The sequence below is a fragment of the Rhinolophus ferrumequinum genome, chromosome X (genome assembly GCF_004115265.2).
Source record: "Rhinolophus ferrumequinum isolate MPI-CBG mRhiFer1 chromosome X, mRhiFer1_v1.p, whole genome shotgun sequence".
Classification (NCBI taxonomy): Eukaryota; Metazoa; Chordata; class Mammalia; order Chiroptera; family Rhinolophidae; genus Rhinolophus; species Rhinolophus ferrumequinum.
Genome location: NC_046284.1, coordinates 43,251 through 70,422, shown reverse-complemented (window position 1 = coordinate 70,422; position 27,172 = coordinate 43,251). Strand labels below are relative to the sequence as shown.

The 27,172-nt window shown below is 43.5% G+C and overlaps 2 protein-coding genes across 4 annotated transcripts; both read left to right on the top strand.

Annotated features, from left to right (window-relative positions):
- The first annotated feature begins 1,630 nt into the window (after window positions 1-1,630).
- On the top strand, window positions 1,631-3,938 carry MAGEE2 (MAGE family member E2). Its single transcript, XM_033106486.1, has one exon. It carries the CDS (start codon window positions 1,832-1,834, stop codon window positions 3,401-3,403), a length of 1,572 nt encoding a protein of 523 aa, XP_032962377.1. The 5' UTR covers window positions 1,631-1,831; the 3' UTR covers window positions 3,404-3,938.
- A 14,774-nt stretch (window positions 3,939-18,712) lies between these two features.
- Window positions 18,713-25,215, top strand: PBDC1 (polysaccharide biosynthesis domain containing 1). Of its 3 annotated transcripts, XM_033102545.1 has the most exons (7): window positions 18,713-18,793; window positions 18,884-18,949; window positions 20,157-20,216; window positions 20,721-20,861; window positions 21,844-21,955; window positions 22,235-22,473; window positions 23,906-25,215. In XM_033102545.1, exons 1-6 carry the CDS (start codon window positions 18,764-18,766, stop codon window positions 22,423-22,425), a joined length of 600 nt encoding a protein of 199 aa, XP_032958436.1. In that variant the 5' UTR covers window positions 18,713-18,763; the 3' UTR covers window positions 22,426-22,473; window positions 23,906-25,215. The 3 variants fall into 3 exon arrangements, with proteins under 3 accessions (XP_032958436.1, XP_032958352.1, XP_032958517.1); XM_033102461.1 differs by lacking the exon at window positions 23,906-25,215 and having other exon boundaries at window positions 22,235-22,713; XM_033102626.1 differs by lacking the exons at window positions 18,884-18,949; window positions 23,906-25,215 and having other exon boundaries at window positions 18,721-18,793; window positions 22,235-22,713.
- The last annotated feature ends 1,957 nt before the right edge of the window (window positions 25,216-27,172 follow it).

The window sequence follows — 27,172 nt, the reverse complement described above, 5'->3', positions numbered from 1 at the left end:
TCAGTACCCTGTACACCTGAAACTAATGTAAAACTATTGAATATCAACTGAAATTGAAAAATAAAAAAAAGAAGGTTGGGGAAGTTGAAGGGGAATAAAAGGTTCAATTTCCAGGTATAATACAGAAAGCACCGGGGATGTAGAAAATGTGAAAGATAAGTGCATGGTCCTCACACGTGAAGGCAGTGCCTTCTGAAGGAATTCAAGGGCACAGGATAACTGAATGTATCAGTTTTCATTGCCATCAAGAATTTAAGGAAGGATTTCAATTGTGGCTGCAGATGGCAACCCTATGTAAATTTTTCTCCTTCCCAATATTCCACTGTGTACCTTGATGGCTGAGGCCTAGGATTTAGCCCAAGTACTTTGGTAGCACTCCCAGAAAATAAAGCAGCTGAGCTCTGTTCCTGGTCAAAGTGTTTGGGTGATGCTTCTTCAAACCCCCTAAATAATCAGGTCCTGTTCTGATGTTGGTGTTCCCACGTTGTAGGGCCCCAACCAGTTCTGACATACTGCTAAATGAAGAAACAGGAAATAAAATCATTCCTGTCTCGCGAGCTTCATTCTCATCTGTCCCCCATCCTGGTGCACTTTGACTCTAGGCGCACTTGTTGAGTGGCTGTTATGCAAATTTATTTTGTATTTTCACTCCTCTGAGCCTTTTGTGATGCTGATCCCTCAGCCTAAAATGAATGCCCTTATAAATCCTTCCCATCCTATTCTCACTGAGAGATCAATTCCTCCTTGAGGCATGTGCTCCCAATCCAAAACACCTCAGACTAAGCTGTAGTTCAGAGTTTGCTCCTTCTTCTGTGTTTGTACCACATGTTAATTAACACCATAGAGCATGTAGTTCTATCTACCTCATAGGAGTCGTTTTTCATAAATTGGTCTAAACACTATATGAAAGGCAGATGGTATGACAGAAAGTACTTATGCTTGCGACTGTGACATACATGGATTCAAATCCTGGTCTCTTCCACTGTTGCTACCTGATTGGACAGGTAAATTCAGCCCTCTGACTCAGTTTCCTCATCTGTAAAATGAGGACCATTAAGATTAGCTACATCATATGTGGGGTTAAGTGATTGAATATGGGGAAAGTGAGCGCAGTAGGAACGGTGCCTGGTATGTGACCAGTGTTCCATAAGGGTTAGTTCTCATTGCTCTCAGCATTATTTGAGCCTACCGCACAGTGGGAGGTCCCCCCGGAAAGGGATGGTCTTTATGTTTGTGGTCTGGTGTACCGTTAGCACCCAGCACTGTCCCTGGCGCGTGCCAATGCTGAAGAAGTACTTGTTAAATGGGGGGACGAACTAATGAATCAGTAAAAGAATGCTCGTCCTGTTCCTCCTGTCCGAAGCCTCTACTGACTATTAGCACGGTGTCTTATACCTCACAGGACAACTTCAGGTGCAGACTCACTGAGCATCCCCTATCTGTCCCCTCTTTGCTTGACCTCTGTTTGTTACCTCCTTTCTTGAGTTCTCTTCTCTAACAAGTCCGGGTTCAGTAGCAAGCACTTCGAACAGCGTGGCCCGCGGGGCGGAGGTAAGGGCTGGAGCCGGGACCGGAGAGGGGCGTGGCCAGCACGCCGCAGAACCCGTCTGCGCCTGCGTAGACTGCGGCAAAACTCAGCGCTCTGAGGCTTGCGGTCACTGCTGGCTGGTGTTTGTGTAGAAAGGTCTCTCCTCTCACCAGGTCCCTAACTCCTGGTCTGCCCAGCATTCGTGTGTCTGACCTAGGCTTTTTGCCCAGGCGCTGACACACCTACCATCCTCTCTCCAACGGATCGCTGGCCTCCCCGTTCCTGCTCCTGTCACCTGGAATCATGCCTCTGGTAAGCCAGAATGCGCGCCACGGTAGTGCAGAGACCACTGCAGATTACGGCGACGGCTGGGGTGAGATGCAGGCCACTAACACCTCCGGGTCCCCTACCTCCATGCTAGCTCCCGATGACCCCCAGGGCCCTCTGGCGCCAGTTGAGCCTCAGAGTACCAGCGCTTCCCAGGCAGCGCAGGACCCGAGTGACCTCGAGGTCCTGATCGACGAGCAGTCCCGACGTTTGGGGGCGCTCAGGGTCCACGACCCTCTAGAAGACAGGTCGATTGCTTTGGTGAATTTCATGCGAATGAAAAGCCAAACCGAGGGGTTTATCCAGCAGACAGAGATGCTGGAGTTCCTCAGAGAATACTCAGATCAATTCCCTGAGATCCTCAGACGAGCCTCAGCCCACCTGGATCAGGTGTTTGGGTTGAACCTGAGGGTTCTTGATCCTCAGGCTGACACCTACAACCTAATCAGCAAACGGGGTCTGCAGACCACTGATCGGATTGCAGAATCCCTGGACATGCCAAAGGCAGGTCTCCTGGCTCTGGTCCTAGGCCACATCCTTCTGAATGGCAACCGGGCAAGAGAGGCCTCCATTTGGGACCTGCTTCTCAAAGTTAATGTATTGGATGAGCCCCAGAGGATCAACAACCTCTTTGGGAACACAAGGAACCTACTCATTACCGACTTTGTGCACATGCGATTCTTGGAGTACTGGCCAGTGTATGGCACAAATCCCCTCGAATTTGAGTTCTTGTGGGGCTCCAGAGCCCACAGGGAAATCACAAAGATGGAAGCCCTGAAGTTTGTGGCAGAGGCCCATGATGAAGAACCCTGGAGCTGGCCAGAAAAGTATAGCAAAGCCCTGGAAGCTGACAAGGCCAAAGAGAGAAGCCAGGCTGCTGGCTTAGAGTTCTGGTCAGAGGACACTATGAACGATAAGGCCAATGAGTTGGTTCAGTTGGCCATTAATGTCACTGAGGAGTTGCTGCCTATACATCAGGATGAGCTACTGGCTCACACTGGCAAAGAATTTGAGGACGTGTTCCCAAATATCCTCAGTCGAGCTACTCTAATCCTTGATTTGTTCTATGGCTTCTCTCTGATTGAGGTTGACACCAGCGAGCACATTTACCTCCTCGTCCAGCAACCAGAATCAGAAGAAGAGCAGATGATGCTAGAGAGCCTGGGGAGACCCACTCAAGAATATGTGATGGCCATCCTGGGCTTGATTTTCCTCATGGGCAATCGTGTCAAGGAGGCCAGCATTTGGAATTTGCTCTGTAGATTTGGTGTGGACATGGGGAGAAAGCATGCCATCACGTGCAAGCTTATGAGGCAGCGCTATTTGGAATGCAGGCCGCTGTGCTACTCTAACCCAATTGAATATGAGCTTCTGTGGGGTCCTCGAGCTCACCTTGAAACCACCAAAATGAAAGCCTTGGAGTACATGGCCAGGATTTACAGAAAGCGACCACAGGACTGGCCAGAGCAGTACAGGGAGGCTGTAGAAGATGAGGAGGCCAGAGCCAGATCTGAGGCAACTGCCATGTTCTTCTTTGGCCCCATGTGAAGTCTGGGGGAAATGTATCACTTCAGTTGGGTGGCATCAATTAAAGGGGCTCTGGGTAAATGGGCAGTGGGGTCCCAAATCAGAAGTCAGGCTGGGTTGGGGTTAGAAGTACACATTGTGCTTGCTATACGTGTTCCATTTCTAACAGTATTTCTTCCTCTTAATATACACTTCAATTAGGTTCATGATCAGTGTTTATAAATGAAATTGCTCATTTACCATCCCTGTCTGCTCCAGTATCAAAGTTCAGATAGCTGTGTAAAAGTATATTGGTAATATTTACATCTGTCTGTGACGTGGAAAACAATATAAAGTTGTTCTTTACCATTTCAAACAATCAGTAAAATGGTCTGATACAGGAGTTAAGTAACAATAGTGACAACACACACACACAACAAAAGCACAGAATCACGATCTGTGGTGGATGACCTCCCTTTGTGTCTACTGTTGTATAAAAAGAAAAAAATGACTGGCATTTACCTGTATTTGCTTTGCTGTTTCAGAGTGTAGTGAAAAATAAAAACATAATGAATTAGACCCCATGCTTAAGCACTCTTTTATTCAACAAACATTTATTGATCGCCTGCCATGGTCTGAGCACAGTGCTTTGTGCTGGGAACATAAGGGTAAAGAAGAGGCAGCTGAGCCCCAGGGATTAAGGGGAGGGCCATGGATGCAAACCAGCAATTATATTATTGCTTTGGCAAGTTGTATAATAGGGGTAGCTGGGTGCTATGAGTCCACAGGAGTAAGTCCCAAGTAAACTTTATGTGCTGGGAGGGGACAGTGGAGAAGGTGATGGGGACAAGAAGGACTGGGGAAGGGGCACTGGTGTCGATCAAAGGATGAGTGGGGGTGTGTGTGGTCAGGGCTGGTGGTATAGAAGGCTGGGAACAGGTTGTCCTTTAGTGATTTGTTTCGTAAGACCTGAGGTTGGGGATAGGAGGGAAGGATGGTTCCTGAAGTCAGGGGGTATTTACAAGTAGCTCAGAAAGACTGTTGAGCACTAGAGGGAGTGGGAGAGAAATAACAAAGGTCCATAGCCTCAGAGAGGGAGTTTTGGAAAGTAACCATGGCTCTCCTGAAGGCCTCGCATCTTGGGTCAGACCAAACAGTCTACCTGGAGGACCTCTGGCAGCACACTTTATTTCTGCAACCACGTTGTTAAGGTCAGTGGTACTATATTGGCTTTCTGCATCTTGATCCCTCTTTGCAGATGCTAACCCTGCTCGGAGCTCTCCCCAATACTTCCCTAGAGAGCCGGCAGGTAATAACTCCTTGAAGGGAGCTCTAGCTCAGTAGTGGATATTATAGGTAAAGTCACCTATGACAGCACGGGGTGGGGGGAGAGTGAAGGTAGAGGGCTGCCTACCAGGGGTGTAGGTTTAAAACTTCCTCACCTGTTGGCACCCATAAGTTTTCTGCCCTTTCATCCATTCAATCACTAGGGGCTACCCCCAACTGCCACCTCCTACCAGATGGGAGAATGTTAGAAGACATTGCTCACATTTCTCTCAGCTACATTTCTCTCAGTTCCATCTCACCAGGAGAAGGAACAGGAAGAGGGGATATACCCAATATACCCTTTTGGGCCTCAAATCCCGCAGCTGTGCAGAAGCCAAATTAGAGCTGCCTGCTTTGGGACGCTGCTGCTCAGACACACTTTACGGTCTCCTGGAAGATACAGTCCCACTACATGTCAGTTAATCGGACGTGTCATAGCATTAGCAATCTGAGAAATACTGAATGCTAAGGTCGGGATTTCCGGTGACCAGACTATGAGCTAAAGGAGTTCTGGAAAATGCAGTGTGGTGGAGTTGTTAGGCAGGAGGGTATCTAACTCAAAATCTGTGACATGAAGTAGGGTCCTGCCTACCTGCCAAAGTGACAGTCTCTCATTCTTTAGCCTCCTTGGACCCTTAATCTGTATGTGTTTGTGAAGCAGGGAAGGAGGGGCAAACAGGTACTGAATTTGTCCTGCTCTGATTTTTTGGATTGGTGCCGTTTCTGGATCCTAAAACACATCGGCTCTTCTGGGGACACTATTAGAAAGAAACCCGCCAAGGAGAAGGTGTAAAATCTGGACTAACAATAGTGTAAAGCTGCCAACTTTTTTAGCACTAAATTTGTGCCAGACACTGTGCTGGGGTTTTCAGTTCCTCTATCTCTAATCTTTCCATTTGCCATTATAGGACACTGAGGCTTAAGTAATATGCCCAAGGTCAGACAGCCAGTCAATGAGACCTGGGATTGGACTCAGGATGCCTTTGGTTATGGTTCGCACTGTTTCCAGTGCACTGTGCCATGTTCTCCCTCGAATTTGATGACTCTCAAGAAATACAAGGAAAAGGGGCGACCGGATGGCTCAGTTGGTTAGAGCATGAACTCTGAACAACAGGATTGCCGGTTCTATTCCCAAATGGGCCAGTGAGCTGCGCCCTCCACAACTAGACTGAAGGAGAACTACTTGGAACTGATGGGCCCTGGAGAAACACACTGTTCCCCAATACTCCCCAATAAAAAAAAGAAATAATAATAATAATAAAAGAAATACAAGGAAGGGCTGCATGTCAGGGTAAGAGGGTCAAAACAATAGCCCTTCAAAGGAGGGTGAAAGTGAGGCTGAAATTTCTCCAGACTATTCCATGTTCCGTCATTTGAGCTCCATGAGAGCTGTCTAGCTGTCTAGGTGAACAATATACACTTATATCCAATCTTCCAATCTTCCTACTCTGTCCTATGAGTGTTCCCTAAACTATGCTTGGGAATAAATATTAGAGGAACACACACAATGTCTGCCTCACTTACCAAACTGGAGAAACAGAACATTTAGTTCACGTTGAGGCAGTTGTAATGACAGCAACTGGAAGGTTACATAAAGAAACACTCAAATACACATACACCACCTATAATATGACTTAATAAGATTAATGTGAGAAGCTATTACAAAGAAATGGATCTGAAGACAAAGAATTTTAAGTGATAATTTAGTTACTTAATAAAGATAAAGGAAAAATACAATGGAACCAAAATAGTGATAAATGGAATTTCACAACACAGGGTAAATCTGCAAAAATACAGTTGCTCTTAGATTATGAATGGACTGGGCTCTGAGCCAAGGATTTTACGATTTTGGGACTTTGAATCTCAATGAATTTTAAAGCACTCTACATATCAGGGAACAGTGGCAGCCTAGTCCTAGGATTGGAAACTCATAGTACTGGGCTGATTAAGGAGTAAAAATTAGTAGGACTATGTCTTGGGAATTTTAAAGCACTTAATTGATCAGTGCTTGCAGGTGAACTGGATGTAAGCTTTCAGATGTCAAAACAAGGATTGGAGGTAGACTGGGATCATTAGATTGCAAAGCATTTGTTGGTCAAGGATTGACAAGTCAAGTGTCCATGGTAAAAAGCAAACACTCTGTGTAGTTCCATCTTCACAATTGTTTAGAGGCAGCTATAATGCACTGGGAGTCTGGAGGTCCTTTTGTTTGATGTGGGTATTCAAACTCAGTTACTTAAAATAGAAAGCCACAAAGGAAAATTTTTATATTGATATGGGGTCTCCATGACCATTCAGACTTCAGAACCCACAAATAATGATGAAAGAGGAGGAAGGGACAAGGATGGAATGTTTTTTGGTCCCTCTTGAGTATTCTGCTCCTTTGATTTTACTGTCAGAGTTCAGCATGACTATCAGTATTATACCCCATCAGAACACCTGGAGGATAAGGCCACATACTGGCTTGTTCACCAGTTCACCCTCACTCTTTGGCCCAGCGTCTGCTATGTAGAAGGTGATCCATCAGTACTGTGTCAAGTGCACGAACAAATATCAAGGGCCTGCGCAGTGCTTCACAATGGGAAGCATTTTATTTATGAAGGATTGGGACAGGATGAGCCATTGCTTTAAGTTCAGGAATCACTTTAAGAGCTCTCAATGAGTCACTGACACTGCAGGACTCTGGGTGTGGTACTGGGCTTTATTGATTATTCATTGTCACTGGAAAAGGCCCTGGCCATGAGCAGGGGAGCTGCCCCCAGCCATGTTTTTTGCAGCTCAAACCGTTTTTCTAATGAGTCCTTAGGGTTAAATAGGACCAGCGGGCCTGAGATATTTTACACATCATGAATAATGATTACTTTGGAACCTGAATTTGGAGATCCAAATTTGGAGATTTTAATTTCTAATTCTTGAAAATGTGCTTTATACCTTGACCCATACTATTTTTTTCAGTTGGGACATCCAGGTACTTTGGTTTTTTGTTTGTTTGTCTTCAATGCAGCAGTAGAAAAGAAATTAAGGGCTAAAAAGAATGTTATTCAAGTGTACTTGAAAACCTATGGTAAAGAAATAATAGCTCTCTCCCTCTCTCATCTCGATTGTGGGTAATCTCACCCCATGGCTGCCCCACCCCTTATATGTTCCCTAGAGAGACACTCTTTTACTCATTCCTTCCTAGTCCTACCCGGCTGTCCCACTCCTATTTTAGGGAGGGACATCCTCTCCAAATTTCAGAAAGAAGGAAGGAAGGAAGGAAGGAAGGAAGGAAGGAGGGAGGGAGGGAGGGAGGGAGGGAGGGAGGGAGGAAAGAAAGAAAGAAAGAAAGAAAGAAAGAAAGAAAGAAAGAAAGAAAGAAAGAAAGAAAGAAAGAAAGAAAGAAAAAGAAAGAGAAAGAAAGAATTACCTAGGAAAATTTAAATCACCAAATTGAATGCAGGAGTTAAAAATTCTTAGTGTATAAATAACCAGTGAAGGGGCGGCCGGTTAGCTCAGTTGGTTAGAGCACAGTGCTCTTTCCAATAAGGTTGCTGGTTCTATCCCCACATGGGCTTGTGGAGAGCTGCTCCCTCCACAACTAGATTGAAACAGCTACTTGACTTGGAGCTGATGGGTCCTAGAAAAACACACCTAAATAAATAAATAGGAAAAAAAATAACCAGGGAAGATATGAGAAAGTTGTCATTGACGTACCCAGTCTCCCTTTCCATTCTTTGCAGTGATTGGGTACTTCCCACAAAGGACCTCATTTTTCTGTCTTTCACTTTGCTGCTCCAGAGAGAAAGGAACAGTGTGAGCAGTGATGGACTGGCCAGCTGCAAATTCAACCCATTATCTTTCTCCTCTACATTGCTGGAGGTGAGTCATGCAATGGCCTCACTGACCAGAAGCATCTTCTGATGCTATTTCTTGCTTGGGTAAATTTCTGCAACCACCTATGTGAAAGGCCCAAGTGTTTTGTTCTCTGACAAACATAATCCAGTCTTGCTCACAATCCCTTGGCTAAATAGGATCTAACATTTTGACCAATATATTCTAGCAGAGCTGAAAGTCAAAAGCCCTCCAGGCCTGCTACAGTATTTCCTATCAGGCGATACTTTACTGGTTCAGAGAATATTAGACCTGTATGAGACCTTTGGAGATCATATAATCCAGTCCTGTCTCCCCACAAACTGAGCCCTCTCATTTTGCAAGTGGAAATACCAAGACTTCAGGAAGTAAAGGGAAATGCCTGAGGTCAAATGGTAAGGCAGTGGCAGTTTTAAGACTCAAACCTTAGACCTGTGATCCCGAACCTAGCGCTCTTTCCATGCCAACATAGCTTATGACTCTGTCTATGGCTGTTGGGCAGTTCCAACTATAGAGAGGAAAGACGATGGGCAATGGGGAAAAAGGAAACTAAAAATACACAGGACCTATCTTCTGAGGGCTGCACAACCTTTGGTGTAAAACAACCTTTGTACAGCTGTCATCTCTGCTTTGACCCCAGTCTCTTTCTTTTTATAGGGTATGGGAAACTCATAACCCCATGGCCTGACTTGTCTTGAGAATGAGCTTCATTTGTTCTATAGAATAATTGTCAACATTTTGAATGCTTTAACAGTTGACCACAGTTGTCACCATTCTGTAATATCTCATTGAAGGCAGAAATGACAGTATCCATGAATCAGGTGATGATGACAAGAATCCAATGATGCTTCCAAAGTTTTTTGGTGTGAGAAAGAAGAATGCCATTCCTATTTCCTAAGAGGGAAAATGATGGGAGGAGTAGGTTTATGGGAAGGAAAATCAGAGGCAATGTGCTGTAAGCAATTGAATATATGAGCCTGGAGTTCAGTAACAGGACTGGGCTTGAAATATTAATGTGTGGATGGGATCAAAGTGATGGAACTGTGTATGATTCTGTAGAAAATAAACATAAGTAGGGAAGAGGAGGAATCTGAGAGTTTAAAACTCTAATACAGAGAGGTCAGGGGGTTACAGAATAACTAGCCAGTACACTGAAAAGTAGCAAATCCTGAGGCAGAAGGAGAAGCAAGAGTTAGAAATATCCTGTAAACCAAGTGAAGAAAGTATTGCAGGGAAGAGAAAATGATCAACAATGTCAAACCACACGAGCACTGAGAAATAACCAGTAGATTTAGCAATGTGCAGGTCTTTGAGGACCTTGAGAAGAGCTATTTCTCTTGACTGGGGTGGGTTCAAGAAAAATGGGAATACAGGAGGTGGAGGTATCAAGAATAGACAATAATTTTTGAGGAGCTTTTCCATAAAGGGCAAATAGATGATGATACAGTGGATGAAGGGGATTTTACAGTTAAGGTAGGGTTTTTTGTTTGTTTCTCTCCTCCTTGTTTTATTTTTAAGATGAGGAACTTTGCACAGTGTTTGTGTACTGATGGGAATCATCCAGGAAAGAAGAGTAAATTGGTGATGTGGTAAAAGGTAGGTAGCATTGCTCAGGCCACTTTTACTCATCAAAAATGTTGAAGCTAGTGCCAAGCTGAAGAGCTGAGTTCTGATAGCAGTGTGGATAGTTCATCCATAGTGACAAGAGGGAGGTAGAGTATATAGTCTCATATGCAGGTAGGTGGGAAGTTTTCTAATGTTTTTCCTTCATGTTGTCAGTGTCAGCAACCCAAGCTGTGGCTGTTAGAGTAGAAGATGGAGGTTGAGGAGAGAAGATGTGAAGTGCAATGTGTAAGATGAAGTGAGTAGACTAGGGAAATGTATGAGTTTGCATCAATGACCCCTTCCATATTTATGACAGTTTTAGGCACAGGAGGTACAGTTATGGGAATATATCCGTGGAATAGAGGTTTACTCATGTGTGTTTGTTTGGGGGGTATCTGTTGCCTGATGCCTTTGCCAGGGAACAGGGCAGAGGACACATATTCTGGTTCAAACACAGACCTTGGCCCCCTCAGGGAATAAAGCCTGGAGGCACAGAGATGGAGGATGAGGTGGGAGTGTCAGACCACTGAGGAGTCTAGTGACCTCTACTTCTCTCCCACTTACAGATAATGGATTTTCCTGCCAAAAGTCAAACCCTCTCAAACAGACACTACCCTAAGCTTTGGTATCAAATAACTGCCTTACCCTCCTACTCTGTCTGGCTTCTGGTTGCTACAGAGATGCAGACAGGAGATCTGCTGTCTCAGTGAAAATGAGTGGGAGCCTGTGAAGGCAGAGGAGAATACTGAGAGGCAGGAAGCATTTCTTGTAGGTGAGAATCACCTAATACCCTTAGGGCCTTTGGTAATTAACAGCCTAATGTCATCGTCATCCCACCCCCACCCCCAACCAAGCTGTACCACCACCCATCACCAGAAAGCAAAGGAGCCAGTCTGTGAACAAGGAGCCTTACGGCAGATGACATAAGGTTTTCATTAGTTCCATTTCCCAGAAAAATCTACTGGAGTAATTGTGCTCTCTGTAGTGGGATTGCAGGGTGGAAAGAACTACGAGTACCTACTATGTGCCAGGTAACTTATTAGGAAGTAAGGATACCCAATAGGGAGGGCATGATACATGTGTGGGTTTGGGGACATGGCAGGGGTTAGACTAGAGGCATAAGCTCTTATGTCCAAACCCAGACTTTCATCCTTAATAGGGTCAGTTCCCTCTGACTCCTGCCTCTTTCTTCTTCCCTAAAGAATATAGTGGGGAAAGATAAAGTTAGAGGTGGAGCATTGGCTGAAGCCCTGAGGACCTCAGCTAGCTGCCTTTTCTCTCTAGCTAAGAGCCTCTTTGTTTTCATTCCAGCAGCCTTGCTCTGCCTTCAATTTTCAAGACCCATAATCAGTTTTCAGTGTCAGAGTCCAGATCCTCAGTGGCGTAATGGGTCTGGTGGCTTGGTTGCTATGGCAATTCTACCAGGAGCTTTCCTTACTAAATAAAATAAAAGGGAGCTAGAAAGTGGGATGGCCACCCTCGTTGGGGGAGGAAAATAATTATAATTGGAATACGCTAATCACATTAATTGATAACAGTCTTTGATGGAAAACAGAAAGCCTCAAACAGGAAAGAAGAGGCTTTTTTCATTAGAGGAACTTCCACTGAGTATTTGGAAGACTCAGTAATTTACTCTGTCCATTACTCTGAATGTTATTTTAAAATTCCAGAGCCAGATCTGTGTGTTTGCCACATGTTGGTAGGGAGTTACAAAGAATTATTTTTCTGGCTCCCGTGGATTTGAGGTGGGGAATGGTTTTTCAGGACTTAGCTACTCAGCTGCTCACTTCTCTCCAGCTAAGATCTGCCTTGTTTTCCTTCCTGTCAGACCCTCTCTTCCATTCAATGTTCTGGGCTCTATAATCAGCTTGTGTCCAATGAGTCAGTCATGCCTTAACTGGCCCAAGCTTCTGGTTGCTATGGTGATGCAGCCAGAAGCTCTGCTCACAAGTTAAAATAAGAGGGAATCTGATGTGAGAAGGAAGATTTAGGTTGGCAGGAGAAAAAATTTGTGAAATTACTGAGAGTTGTTTCAGAAAGGGAAAGAGTGAAAACAGGACAGAAATCTGAATGTAAAAAGGAAAGTTATAAGAGGTCCATGAAAAAGGAATCTTCAGAAATGTTATGTGTGGTCAAGCTGAATAAGACTGAAATAAATTTAATGAAGTGAATGAATTTAAATATCAAAAGGAAGGTGATGTAGGGGTGGCCTGATGACTCAGTTGGTTAGAGCTCGAGTTCTGAACAACAAGGTTGCCGGTTCAATTCCCACATGGGATGGTGGGCTGTGCCCCCTGCAACTAAAGATTGAGATTGAGAATGGTGACTGCACTTAGAGCTGAGCTGCGCCCTCCACAACTAGACTGAAGGACAATGACTTGGAGCCGATGGGCCCTGGAGAAACACACTGTTCCCCAATATTCCCCAATAAAATTAATGGGGGAAAAAGTAAGATGATGTAGAATTAGATTAGGTTTTCTCTCTCTGCTAAAAAGGAGTATTGGTCTGCTACTAACACTGTGAAAAGTTTTCTGTCTAGAAAGCAAAGATTCTTTTTTTAAAAAAAACAACAATAAAGAATTAACATTCTGTTTCCTCAAAAGAATTTTCTGTGTTTTATATTGTCTTAATCAGATCCCTAATTACTTAAGAAAATTGAATTTCCTCAATAGTAAGAACTATGTGTTGCTAACAATTATGTGAACTTCTGTATTTGTCTTTGAAATCTTTTATTGTCACTTGGGTTAAATGCATAATTAAGCTTCATGATGACTTATGATACTATTTAGTAAAATGTCCAAACCTTTTGGTACATATTAACAAATTTTCAAAAATTTAAATTATAGTCATGGCCATGGGAATTGTGACGTATTCCAGAAGGGCCCCTGGAATACCTCAAAAGATTTGTTTTCTGGGGCTGGCCCGGTGGCTCAGGCGGTTAGAGCTCCATGCTCCTAACTCCAAAGGCTGCCGGTTCGATTCCCTCATGGGCCAGTGGGCTCTCAACCACAAGGTTGCCAGTTCAATTCCTCGAGTCCCTCAAGGGATGGTGGGCAGCGCCCCCTGCAACTAAGATTGAACACAGCACCTTGAGCTGAGTTGCCGCTGAGCTCCCGGATGGCTCAGTTGGTTGGAACGTGTCCTCTCAACCACAAGGTTGCGGGCTGCGCCCCCTGCAACTAGCAACGGCAACTGGACCTGGAGCTGAGCTGCGCCCTCCACAAGTAAGACTGACAGGACAACAACTCTACTTGGAAAAAACTCCTGGAAGTACACACTGTTCCCCAATAAAGTCCTGTTCCCCTTCCCCAATAAAAAAATCTTAAAAAAAAATTTGTTTTCTCTCCTTACATAACAGAAATATTGAACTAATTAGGCTTATTTTGGTGTGTTGAAATTACATGGGAAGTATTGTCAAAAAAGAAATAACATTGAGCCTTCTTTAGGTTGTATTTGTATAAGTGTATAAGTGTTCCCGAAATGTATGTGAAATTGCTGGAAATCTCAGATATCCTGATCTAAGATGTCTGTCATTAAAACTGAGGCAGACACTGAAAGGACTGAACCTGAGTATCACATTGTGGTACATGAGGATGAGGTCCATTCTGGTTTTGCAAAAATGACCCCTCATGGCCAGACTTTTGCCATTCTGATGTCCCTGTAACATGGCAAGTCTGCTGCTGAATCAGAGAAATTAAGATGGCTGATAAATTACATGAATAGTCGGGGTTATGGGAACCCAAGACAGCCACTTGGTTCTTCCAGTCTCCCAGGCATTTTTTCAGTTTTTGCATTCCTTCATCCACCATAGTTCATTTAAGCTGGACTTCATTCAACTGCCACATAGTTTGGGTTATAAATGTGTTCTTGTTTTTGTGTGTCTGTTTTCTGGATGGGTTAAAGCTTTCTCTAGCTACAAGACTGATGCTTTCACAAGTGGCAAAGAAAGTGTTAGAAAATGCTTCCCACTTGGGGTACACCTTCCACAATTTCTAGCGATCCAGGCACCCCCTTCACTGAGCAAGTCATAGGAGCCTTGATGGACAGCCTTGCAAACTTCTTGGAATTAGGGAGCACTTGAGATCTTGCTCCCTGGCATATGTCATCAGCTTTGGCTCAAATAAACTCTTATAAAAATACCTTCCCCCACACACACACAAAAAAAACTTCTTGGAATTATCACTGGCCCTATCACCCTCAAATCACCCTCCACTATCAGGCAAGGTAGAGAGAACTAATGGAAAAACTGGATTCAAGCAGAACAAGGCTAATTGTACAGGACTGAATAAAATGATGAAAATGGTTATAATTTCTATGACTTTTTGTTTGTGATTGCTGATTTTTAAAATCTTTTGTTTTTCAGATAAAAGAACACTTGTTTCTCTTAAGCTACCTATCTATGACTTAGCAATTTGGTAAATTATACCTTTGTAAGCAGGATTGAAACATTTATTTTCTTCTCCCTATCTGATCCCTCCAAAACTTGGAAACTCTCAAAGACTGACTGTTATTATTTTCATGGCCATATGTTTATTTACCTAAGTTCAATAAGAATCTGTTCTCTTTATAACAGGACATAATTAGAAACTGGTTTTATTATCAAGACTCCGGTTGGGATGTCATGTTTGAGAGAGAAATGCATAGACTCAGATACGCTTTAAGGAATTAATGTTGACTTCTGGAAGCTGATAGAAACCCTTGGAAATAGTGCCTTGGTACCTGCTTACATGATTCCCAGCAGCCTTACCATCTGAGTACAGAATGTCACTTCTTGACAGGTACAGGAAACTCACTATATTTTGGGGACCTCAAGAAAAGAGGCACTGTGGGGACAAAGCCAGGAGAGCAGTTTCCAGGCTCTCGGCCTTACGTGGAGGGGTGCTGGCTCAGTTATTAGATGGCCATCAACTATGACTAGTTGGCCATCAGCTGTTAGCCATTAGCCACTGATATAACTGCCCTGGCTACGATGGTTGGTTGGTTGGTTGGCAGAGAAGCAGACGGCAGATTGCGGCTCCTGCTTCCTGTGTCTCCAACCCAGCCGCCAGTGAAAATATAGTGGTATGACTCCCCTAACTATGGCTCCATGGGTGTTACTTTTGGCCTCACCATATCCTGTGTTCTTGTGTGGGGAGTTGGACCAGAGTCCCTGCATGACAGGAACTCACCCAAATCTATAGGTATTGCAGGCAACACCAGATGGCAAGTCCTTGCCTTGTCTTTTGTGGCCTTGAGAGGTCTTTCAAGTTCAATCTGACGATTCCAGAAAAGATTTAAAAGTGCCTGTAATGCCAGGTCTCAGCTCCTACTCCCAGCACGTGAATGCAGGATATGGTGAGGCCAAAAAGAAACACTAACGGCGCCATAGATAGGGGGTTCATACCACTATATTCTCGATGGCGGCTGGTCGAGACACAAGAAGCAAACGTCTGCCAGTACCCCAATGAGGGGTCTTCCTGCACCCCAGTCTCACTGGCTGCGGGGTGAGACACAGGAAGTAGGATCTGAACCATCAGCAATCCGTGCTTGCTAATCGCACTTGCTAGCGTAGCCACGGCAGTTATATAGAAAACAATAGTGGCTAATGGCCAACTGGTTATAGCTGATGGCCATCTAATAAGCAAGCCAGCACACCTCCACATGAGGCCGAGAGCTTGGAAACTGCTCTCTGGGACTCTGTCCCTACAGTGCTTATCTGGTTATTTAATATTGTTGCTTGACATATACAGGCCAAGTTTGTTGAAACTAGACTTATTTTGCAAATAAATGATTCCTAATTTGGCTATCTTTGAGAAAAAAGAGGGTGATTTTAGAGAGAAAAATCGTTTCACTAGAAAGTGTAATATACCTTTGTGGATATTAGATTCTAGTGCTTTTTATTGTCTTTGAGTTTTAATCTGAATTTTTATACTTTTCTTAAATATATGTCTGCAACCCTCCAAACTAAAATTTTTGTTTTCCCATCCTTTGACTTGGAATCACTGAGAACTAAAACTGTCCTTTTCCAAGGCCATGCAAGCGAACGTGGGACAACTTGATGTTGACCTCAGAGAAATCACCGCAGCAGCTCGTCTATGGACAATCTCACCACAGACATTCCAACCACACACCAGGAGAATCTGTCAGACTCCCACTGTCTGCCTCCACTCCATCTGAAGATGCTTCAAGACATACATCTAGGAATCTTCTCTACTGCCTTCCTTCAGAATTCAGAAACTGGGATTATAGTCTGCTCCGGTCATTAACCTTTGTTTTTCTTTGTTTCCATAGAGATATGCCTGCTATTAAATGCCTGTTCATTTGCATCAGGCTTAACTTTGGGAGCATCACCACCTTCTGAAGTGAGACACAACTTTAACTGAACTAACCTCCTGTCAAGGCTGAGAATGGTTTAATGATAAAAAGTCTATCAGCCCAGCTTCTGGAGTGTGAAAATTGCAGGGAACTTTCAGAGGAGGGAACTGTGGGGGTTCAGAACAAGTCACCCCAAGACCTGCCTCTGTATGTGGATTGTTTTGAGCTACGGGCAATTTTATCCTCAGGTTGAGGATAAACTCCTGGCCCTCTCTTTAACTATCCAGAATAACATGAATTAGGGGCCTGAGCCATAATAAGCGATCAGCCACCATCTGTGTTTGACCCACCTATAGGGCAGGGCAACCTGATAGTCACTAACCATCTGCTCTGCTCTTATCACTCTGCAATGGCTCTTTGAAGTCCCCAGGGCACCTTACTCTGTCCCTAACTCGAGATGTCTTCTCTGCCCAGTTCCCTTTCTATCTCGCTACCTCTCCTGCCTGTGGGGATTCAGACTTTCTCGTGTGTGTGGGGTTCCCATACTTAATGTGTGCATTAAATGGGGTTATTTTCTCTTGCTAATCGATCTCATGCCTATTTAATTATTAGGCCAGCCAGAAGAACCTGGAGGGTAGAGGAAAGTATATTCCTCCCCCACAACGTTAACTAGATTTATTGTGGTGATCATTTTGCAATGTACACAAATATCGAATCATGATGTTGTACACCTGAAATTAATGTAATATATGTCAACTATACCTCAATTAATAAAAATATTTTTTAAAAAATCAGCTAGAGACCTTGGCTAGAATAATTCCAAGAATAAATTCAAATACTCAATCTTGTCAATAGTATAATAAATCCTGTTGATGTAAGAAATGTGCAAACCTGTAGAGAACTTTTGTAAGAGTTTGTTTGAACCTAACTTATGACATGTGCCTGGGAGCAAGATTTCAAATGCTCTGGAGAATAAGTTTTGTAGCTTATTTTATGAATTTGAAATTAAGGAAGAAATTTAAGGAAGATTAAGTGAAGGTAGGAGAATGCAAGGTGGGGATTGTTAAGATTATGTGCTCTCTTGAGGGTGGTTATGGCATATTTGAAAGTTGTTTTAATGTAGATGCACAGAAACAATGGACAGGGCTTGCTGAATGCCAAGATATGTAAAGAAGTTACAGTCTTGAGGTGTGACTGTCCACCATGACCTGCCCAGTTAGGAATTTATAATCAGATCCCCCATGAGGTTAATTTCCATAGAATCCCTTTTTGGTCCACATAGTCTACACAGTATGATCTTGATACAGAATAGGATTAAACTCTTTCAAATGTTGTTTGTGAACAGCTTTTAATGAATAGGAAAAATACTACATAAAAATGCTAACAGTTATACAGGCAATACAGAAGTATATTAGTGGTTATTACTGGGCAGTGGAGTTGGGGTGGTAGTTACCGTCTTAATTTTATTTTCTAAGTTCTCAACATTTTATACACTCAGCATCCTGAGATTAATTTAATGAACAAAACAAGAAAGTTACAATAAGCCATACAGGAGACTTGGCAGAATGGCCAAAAAAACACAAAGTCATATGCGAGAAAGTTTACAAGCAGGCTAGAAATCAAAGACATTTAACGAAAGAAATGAGAGCTACAGGGCCTCCTAAAACAGACGGGCCTCAGCTGAGAAGTAATTTGTGTTTGGATTCTGAGGAGAACTTTTTTCAAAACACAAGGGCGGGAACGAGGAGTGGAGTTGCGTACATTTGTGGAGCCATGCTGCCATCAAGCGGCCACAATTTCTCTGAGCCAGGAAGAAGGTCCTGAGTACTCCAGCGGGACCTGAGCAAGACGGTAGAAAAAGGAAAACGACAGTAGCTTGAGTAGGGAGCCCACGAAGCAGCTAGTGGGGGTGCCAAAGAAGTCGTTTTGCAACTGAGAGCCCATAGCGTGGTCTCCTGAAGCCCCGTCCCCCAAAGGCATAGCAACAGCTGTGTACGAGTGTGTATGTGCCCGCATATGTAAATGGAGTGTGAATTCGATTCTCTGCAGGGCACTCAGTGCAGCGAGGACACGAAAAACTCAGGTTTTTCCCATCATCGCCACTGATATTACTGAGCATTTAACCACCTCAGACCCCTCCAGCAGCCGGAGTCGGCGCAGGGCGGGTGAGGCGGGGCCGGGGACTACAGCCTCCCGGGAAGGGCGGGTGCGCGCAGGCGCAGGAGGACGAGAGCCGCTCTTGCCAGGACCTCCCTTTCCAACCAACGACGGAAGGAGCTGACGTAAAGTCACTTCCGGGAAGTGGGGCCGCGCTTTGTTAGCTGCAACATGGAGGCGACTAGTGGAACCGATGAGCCGGTGAGACGCTGCTCTGGGGTCGGGTGAATGGGGGAGTCGAGCAGGTCTAGCCTTGAACTCTCCCTTCCTCTCCTGTTTTTTCTTTCCCAGGTTTCCGGGGAAGTGGTGTCAGTGGCACATGCTCTTTCTCTCCCAGCCGAGTCCTATGGCAACGATGTGAGTGTGACTAACCCACCGTTTCCATTCACACAGCTAATCGGGAATGTCTGCAGGGCCTGCCGCGAAATTGTAACCTCCTGCCCTGATATCTTCTGTAGCCTCTGTCCCTGTCCGCCTGAAACCGCACCTTTCAGTTCTCATCTTTTTGGTTCACAAACACGGGACTAATGCCAGAGGGAGTAGTTCCCAAACTTTGCACCTTAGAATCTCCTGTAAGGCATCTAAACATCCCGATATCCAGGGCTCAATACATATCAATTAAATCACAATATCGGGGGGGGGGGTGTTGACAGTCAGAAATCCGTATTTTTAAAGGTTCCCCCAGTGATTCCATAATGCAGTAAAGTTGCACTGGCTTACAGTGTGTTTGGTTTAGATTCTTAAGGGAAAGCACGTGATATGTTTTGAGATACAAGACAGAGGGGCATGGGAATAGTAGTAACACTCAAAAATGTGATGTGTGCTAGATGAGTGGATCAGGGCATACAGTACAAGGCAGTTTAGCTGACGAAGAAATCCCTAAGAACCCAAACAGTAGATAGTGGATCTAACTGGATCCTCAAAGTGTAAGTGGACAAAGGACATTAATTGACAGTCAAGCAAAGGGTATGAAGGTAAAAATGCAAATGGCTTCTTCGAAGGTCAGTCAAATAGATCCCTCTAGTTGAAGTGGGAGATTTTAATGGAATAGGTGGTGGGTGCTTGGTAACTCTTATTTATAAATTAGCCTGCTTCAAGATACTGACTCTAAGTGTTACAGGGTGGGGAACTGGCTATCAGATAAATACGAATAATGATTATGACATGCTACACTCTTAAAAGTAAATATTAGTTTCATTTCCATTATCTTACTTTGTTTTCAATAATTCAGTTGTGTATGTGAGTTTGTTATTTCAGTTTTACAATGATTTAACTCAGTCTTGAGAAGGATGTTTATCTACAGTTTTGTTTAGTCTCTCACACTTTCACTGACTTCTGGGAGAAGATAGCCAATGGTTCATTCTGTTTATTAGACTGTGTAGGTACCTTCTTTTGTTGTAAGGTCAGAAAAATTATTTTATTGTTCAAAGCCATTAGTCCAGTTTTATCCTTTGACAGTAACACTAAGTTTTATAGCCCTCTTGAGCATCAACAGACTTCGTTAATTTGTTCTGTAGCACAGGACGGGGGAATTTCTGACCCAGCATTCTTTACTCCTTTGCAGCCTGATATTGAGATGGCTTGGGCCATGCGAGCAATGCAGCATGCCGAGGTCTACTACAAGGTGCGTTGTCTGTCTTTGTTATTAAGCAGAATTAAACATGTAATTGTATTGTATGGTTCTCTGCGAATCACTGTTCTCAGCAAGTTAAACAGTTGTGTTTTGGAGATAATTTTTGTTACTGTAAGATCTTACCCGCAGAGAATGGGGGTGGAAGTGAATTTTGTTTTGATAATGAGGACTTGTACTTCTTTGCCCAGAGTTCTGTTGCTGACAAAAGGGCGCCTGGCCCATAGTAGGAACTTAAGAAATGTTTCTCAGCTGAATGGACAGTTCACAGAGGGCAAGAGCCAGGCAGTACTAGGGCCCAAAGTGTTTGAATTGGTGGAAGGGACTGTATGTATGGCCTTTTAAAACTATGTCATGATTTCATCCAGAACCTAGGCTGTCTTTCTGTACTTCCTAATGAACTCTTATGCTTTGAGAACCATAAGGGTTTTCTGGGGATGGGGGAATAGAAGTATAAATTAGAGACTAGTGTATGTGTATTGTCTTATTGTCTGGCAGCTAATTTCATCAGTTGACCCCCAGTTCCTGAAACTCACCAAAGTGGATGACCAAATCTATTCTGAATTTCGGAAAACTTTTGAGAAACTCAGGATAGATGTATTGGACCCAGACGAGCTCAAATCAGTATCAGCTAAAGAGGTATGAATTCTCTCTCTTAAATATTGCCTATCATCTGACTAGAAGTTATTGATTGTGAATACGTTTTTATACATTTAAATGGGAGGGGGGGTTGTTCTAAGGAAAATACTTAAAGAATCAGGGCTTTTGTGTAGTTATCAACCAATACGTAAGTTATGCAATGAATGTTTTTCTGGTTTATGGACTTTTTACGTTCATTGAATCTGTTTTTTCCTCCTTTTTGACTTGGACTTTTGATTGCTAACCACTGTGCCCTTTCAGGAAAGGAGGAATAAATTTACTTACATGAGTAGTTTAACCAGAATGCATGGATGGAAGATCGGCAAGTAGGGTACAGGGAGGTGTTTGCATTCTCTGGATTCAAGTCGATATTACCACAGGCCATGCCATAGATAATTGAAAAACATGGGTTTTGCATTGCTTACTTGATTATCTTGTACTTTTACAGAGTACTAAAACTTCTAGTCAGGGAAAAGTTTCCCTGGGACTAGGTACTTGGCTTATTGAGAATGTAAGCTTTTAATCTTAGCAGGAAGTCACTGATATTTGTAAAACTGCCTCTACTGAATGCATTTCTTTCTTAAAATGTAACTTGGTGACTTTGGGCCAAATTCCTGCCTTCTCTGTCTCATTTGTGCTTCCGTGGGGATGAATCACCATTTGTGGCTGAGCTAGCCAATAAGTAAAAACAAAACAAAGATTCCATTTAAGAAAGCAAATTTTAATTCTATAGTCACTATAGGATTGAATCTATAGGATTCAAGTATTTTCTGAGGTCACAATATTGTTCTTGTTGAGAAATACCAATCTATAGGCACAGTAGCTAGCACAGTAACTCACTGCCGGTGAAACTGGTGATCACGTTAAACCTAGCCTCTTTCACTATGCTTACCGTCCTTACTGGAGAGATGGAAGCCCCCTTCCTGGCCTGACTCTAGCAATGTCCTGTATTACTCAGTTAAGGCATCTTTTTTGCCTGTAGAAATGGAGGCCATTCTGTTTGAAGTTTGACGGGGTTGTAGAAGACTTCAACTATGGTACTTTGCTGCGACTGGATTGTTCTCAGGGCTACACTGAGGAAAACACGATCTTTGGTGAGTTTCTTGCCTATGGAATTGTTTCTGTATAAGGTGAATGAGGGACCTGGTTTTACTGATGCATCAGTGGCATGGGGTCACTAGTGACATGGGGGTAACTAGTTTGGGGTTAAGTATTTTCACCCTCATTTATTATAGGATTAGAATTTCACATCTCTGAAACTTACGAGTATACTTGAGTACTTTGCATGTTAGTTCAGCTTTGTGAATAGATTTCCAGTAGGTTTAGAGAAGACACTGTGATTAGGACAATAATCAATTTTATTCACCTTTCAGCCCCCAGGATACAATTTTTTGCCATTGAAATTGCTCGGAACCGGGAAGGCCATAACAAAGTAGTTTACACCAGTGTTCAGAACAAAGAGAAAGGAGCCGACAGTGGAGAAAAAGAGAAAACTGACAACGGAGGAGGAAAAGACGAAACAGCCCACAAAGAAGTCAACAAACGTGGTGAAACAGCTGTGTAAGGTAGACGGGGAACAGCACTCTGGACACTGACTCAGCAAAGCCTACAGGTACCATGATGCTACTTGCACGGACCCTTGTGGTTCAATGTATATCCTGTGCCACCGAAGGACATGCACAGGGACATCTCTGTAGCCTAGTAGTCAGGAGCTGCTCTGCTGCTTCTCTTGTATGAAGTGGCTTAAATACTATTAGTGGGCTCATAGTTGATTGTTTCTTGGTATATTTTTTGTTGTCTCTGTCCACTGGACAAGTAAGAAATTTTGTAAATAAATTTATTTTAGTTCTTACAACTGTCTATATCTGTGATTAATTTTGAAAAGGTATTTAAAATGATTTGTGCCTATTTCTTAATGCTTCTCAGTGTTTTCTGTAGTGAAGGTCCCTCAAACCTATTAAGTTGTACATGGTTTGGTATTAGAAGTCCTAACATAAGAATTGACTCTTGCCATTTGAGTAACTGTAGCTTTCTGATTTTCTTCATTAAATCTGGGAAAACGTTTGATAAATACTCTGGAGATAACAGCAGCAGCCTAAACCTGGCAGACTGGTGTATGCAGCCCAGTTGACATTAGAGGAGCAGGAGACTGGAGCTGCCTCAACACGTGCTTTTCTTCTGGTAGCCAAGTCGTTACCTGAAAGCTAGCAGAAATTACTAATTAAAGAGAAAGCCTGGTAGACTGGCTTCCCGTTTATAATGCTATGGACCATAGCGTGCATTTATACGTTAACATAAAACGAAGATGTTTTTAAATGATATTTTGTCAGACTCCAAAAATACACCAGTTGATTTTATATGAATGGGAGTTTCCTTGTCACCTCATGACTTTAAAGAGGGCATGTTTCAGTTATGTTGAGATGTGTATAAAGGTTTGTATGTGTCCTCATATATAAACTGACCTTGATCACTAAAACTTGTTAGAGGAAGCCACAATGTTTGTAGTGCATACAGTAAATACTCTTAAGAGTCTAACCACAGCATGATCATGCAAGGATTTACCAGAGCAGAGGAGGGAGGAAATGAGGCTTTTTCCCCAGTGGACATAGGAGAAAAATAAAAATTAAACTTAATTGATGAGTAGTCCTGAGGTAAGAGCAGAACTAGAGATGCACACAGCTAACAGCAACTATTCTGCGCAAAGCAAGTCGCTTTCTCCATGAATTCTCTGGCCAATTCTTAAAAATATTTAAAACGTTTGTTACAGTTTTCATTTTATAAAAATATGTTTTTAAAGACGAGAGTGTTAAATACTTCATAGTAGGCAGACATTTTAAAATTAAGAGCTTCCTTTACTGTATTAACTTTCTCTAGTTTTCATATAGTGTTAAATATCCACAAACATGTATCTACATACATTGCCTGAGGAACTGAGGAAGAATAAAGATTACTGGCTGCATACACTTGTGCCTCTGCTGGCCTTTTCTAGATTGCCTACCAGGAAGAAAACTGACTTAATTACTTCTCTCTGATTGATTTTACAGAGAATAAGAAACATACTGTTTAAATTCAGACTGCTTTAAAACAAGAGGCATCTGTCCAAGGACTGAAAACTGGGGAAAGGGAGGGGAATGAGAACATGGAACGCTGGAGCTTTAAGTGGAAATAGTGGACAGAATTCTTAAGATGGCTGCCAAGATGTCCACTTCTGGTATACACTCTCTATGCTTTCCTCCTGTTGGTATGGGTAAGATTTGTGAACATGGGGGGATTTTATTTTTGTGTTTAAGTTATTAACCATTCGTTTTTGACTTAATCCAAAGGGAGATTATCCTGAGTGTGTCTGGCCTAATCAGGACACTGAGCAGGGGACCCAATGAAACTGTATCTGGACTCCTGACCCACAGGACTGTGAGATAATAATGGGTGTTGTCTTAAGCCACTAATTTGTGGTAATTTGTTACACAGCAGTAGAAAACTACTACAGACTTAGAGTTCTGCTGTAACAAGTACCTAAAATGTGGGAGTGCCTTGTGTGTGGAGGCTGGAAGAATTTTGAGAAGGATGATAAAGAAATCTTAAATTGCTTTGAAGAGAGTGTCAGTAGAAATACAGAGTTTAAGGGTGCTTCTGGTGAGGGCTCAAAATGAAGTAAGAAACATATTATTGGAAAGCGGGAGGAAGGATCCTATTAGAGGATAGCAGCATTGTAGTTAGAGGCCAGGAAGTTTGAGATTTGAGCCCTTGCTCTGCATTATTTGGGAGATGATAGCAAGCCAGTGTTGACATAGTATGTTAAAATGTATGATTTTTTCAGAATGTGGTACCTTTCCAGTTATTTATCTCTGTGACCTCTTTTGGAGGCAGGAAAAGGAATTTTTTTTTTCTTTTTTTTTTGCATTTACAGAAGGGAAAACTGGAGCCATTTTAAAATTTTAAGCCACTAAGTTTGTGGTAATTTGTTACAGGACCAATAGGAAACTAAAAAGGCCTGCTGAGCTCTGCTCCAAAAGTACAAACACCCACTCCACTGTCATTATTTATTTTGAACTATGGTTTAAACTAGGATACGCTATGCCAGGTGATTTAGGAACTGCACCCAAAGCAAACTTCAATAATTCTAAACCATTTTGAACTTACTTTCCAAAGGAACTCCTGCAGCTGAGTCTGTGTGTATCAGGTGTTGTTGGTATACCTGGGAGTTCTCTAAGTTTATTCCTATGTCCAATGCAATACTTATTAATGAATATGTATATTAATAAAATTTAAGAGTAACTTCAATTGTTTAGACCTTAGAACAAGAAAACATTTTTTCTGGAGAGGCATATTTTATCATTGACATTGTTAAAAATTGCCAGAGTGTGGTGATAATTAAAGCATGCCATGTTTTCATTTTTTTTCTTATTGTTTTTAAATTTTCTACAGATACTAAAACATTTTTTGCTTGCATGCAGTGTGGACAATTCTCACTACCCCACATTGGTACACCATAGTTGCTCTCATAATCGTATGTTCTTTTTTTAGTGATATAAAATAATTTTATTGTTTTTATATTTTATTATGCTCACTGGTTTATTGTGTCAAAAAGTCAGGCAGGACAGCAGAAGTGGCTTGTCTCTCCTCACTTACATATGAGGCCTTAGCCGAGAAGATGTGATGGTTGGGGTGCCTCAATGCTGGGGACTTAATCTATGTGGTTCTAGAGAAGTGCTTCTTACCTGTTTCTAAGTGTCCAACACATGTACTTGTACAACACTTAATAAGCAGGGTGCATGCAGTCTCAAATCCACAACCAACAATACTAAATCAAGAACCATTTCTCTAGACTCTGGTTCTCTCTCTCCCAGAGTTCCAGGCTGGCTGCACCTGAAAAGAAGTTGCTAGGGATGGGGGCACTTTGAGAACACCTCCAGGTCGTCCTTGTTCTTGTCCAGCTCCAGCACATCGGCTCTGTGGTGCGGAGGAGCTGCTGCCTGAGATTAAGCCTGATAAAAGTCTCATCACTGTGCTGACACTGCTGATAACAGAGACTTTATTCCTGACCCTAGAAGGAAGCTGTTGGTAGTTGTAGGCACAGGAAGTGACAGGATTAGATCCCTAACTTAGTTAGAAAGATCTGGCTGGTCACAGTGTGGAGGTTGCACTGGACGAGAGAAGGACGAGACCAGTAGCAGGGAGACCAGTGAGAAGAGCGGTGAGAGGCGCTCTGGCCTGAGCTGAGACAAGGGCCCTGAATTTGGAGATGAGTGGGGGTGAGAAGACCAGGGAGGGGCTGTGCTGAGCGCTGCCCTGAGGATGAAACTGGCACAGGTACCAGAGTCAGCACTCAGAGGACTGTGGCTGTGTGGACACCAAAAGGAGAGCTCATCTGCCACAAGGAGACTATTTGCTAAACGCTTGATCCTTCCAGCCCATTGAGGTAGAGAAAGGACTGGGAAGGGAAGAGAGAGGGGGAGTGAGGGCCCATCACGTGTGGGGCAGGAGCTGACCTCCATCACCTCACTGATCTCACAGCCACCCCGACAGGGAGCGGTTATCCCCACCTGACAGGTGAGGAGCCTGACTTTCCATGTCTTTGTCTGGAGTCACACTAGTACTTGGAGGAGACAGAAGCCAGGTCTGCGCCTGTATGAGGCTCAGGCACCCCTCCATAAGGAAAGTGTCACCCCAGACTCCAGTCTGAGCAGCCAGGAAGCTCCTGTCGGTTGTGACCTCAGAGGACGGGGGCGTGGGCAGAGCAGAGCCATGCTCAGGGCTGAGGAAGAAGAGATTTAAAAAGGCCCGAGCACAGGCCTCGCATAGCTGTGGGGGAGTCCTCGTCACAGGGATCTGGTGCTTCTTGTCCTCCTGGGAAGGGCCAGGCCACCACCTCCCTTCCCACCCGTCCCTGTCCCCATCTGCCGGCCCTGGTCCCACCCCAAAACCAGCCTGGGTGAGTGCAAGGCAAGGTGGAACGTGAGGTTATCTGCAGATTTTCCTGAATAGAATGACCAAGATTCCACCCAATGCTGTAAGGACTATTTGGATCACTCTGTGTCCAGGACCCCATGTGTGCAAGGTCTACTGGCCCATGTGGGCCCATTTCAGCCTCGGTTCTGGACTCAGCACTGTGTTAGAATCAGTCTCCCCTTTAAATACCTGTGAAATGTGGATAGTAATCGTCTCTGCCTTATCTGGAAAATGGGGACAGTGGGTGAGATGAGGTGTGTGAAGGGCCTGGAACTGGGTTTATCTCTCAGCGAGCTCAGCCCCAGGGTCTGGAATCTCATTTTAAAGCGGGTGGGCAGGGAGACGCTCTCTGCTGCCATCTC

Bases quoted from the DNA above. Each gene is read 5' to 3' on its own strand.
- PBDC1 (XM_033102545.1), top strand. From the start codon at position 18,764: ATGGAGGCGACTAGTGGAACCGATGAGCCG. The intron at 18,950-20,156 runs GTGAGTGTGACT...ACTCCTTTGCAG, and splicing joins CCGAGTCCTATGGCAACGAT to CCTGATATTGAGATGGCTTG. The intron at 20,217-20,720 runs GTGCGTTGTCTG...ATTGTCTGGCAG, and splicing joins ATGCCGAGGTCTACTACAAG to CTAATTTCATCAGTTGACCC.
- MAGEE2 (XM_033106486.1), top strand. From the start codon at position 1,832: ATGCCTCTGGTAAGCCAGAATGCGCGCCACGGTAGTGCAGAGACCACT.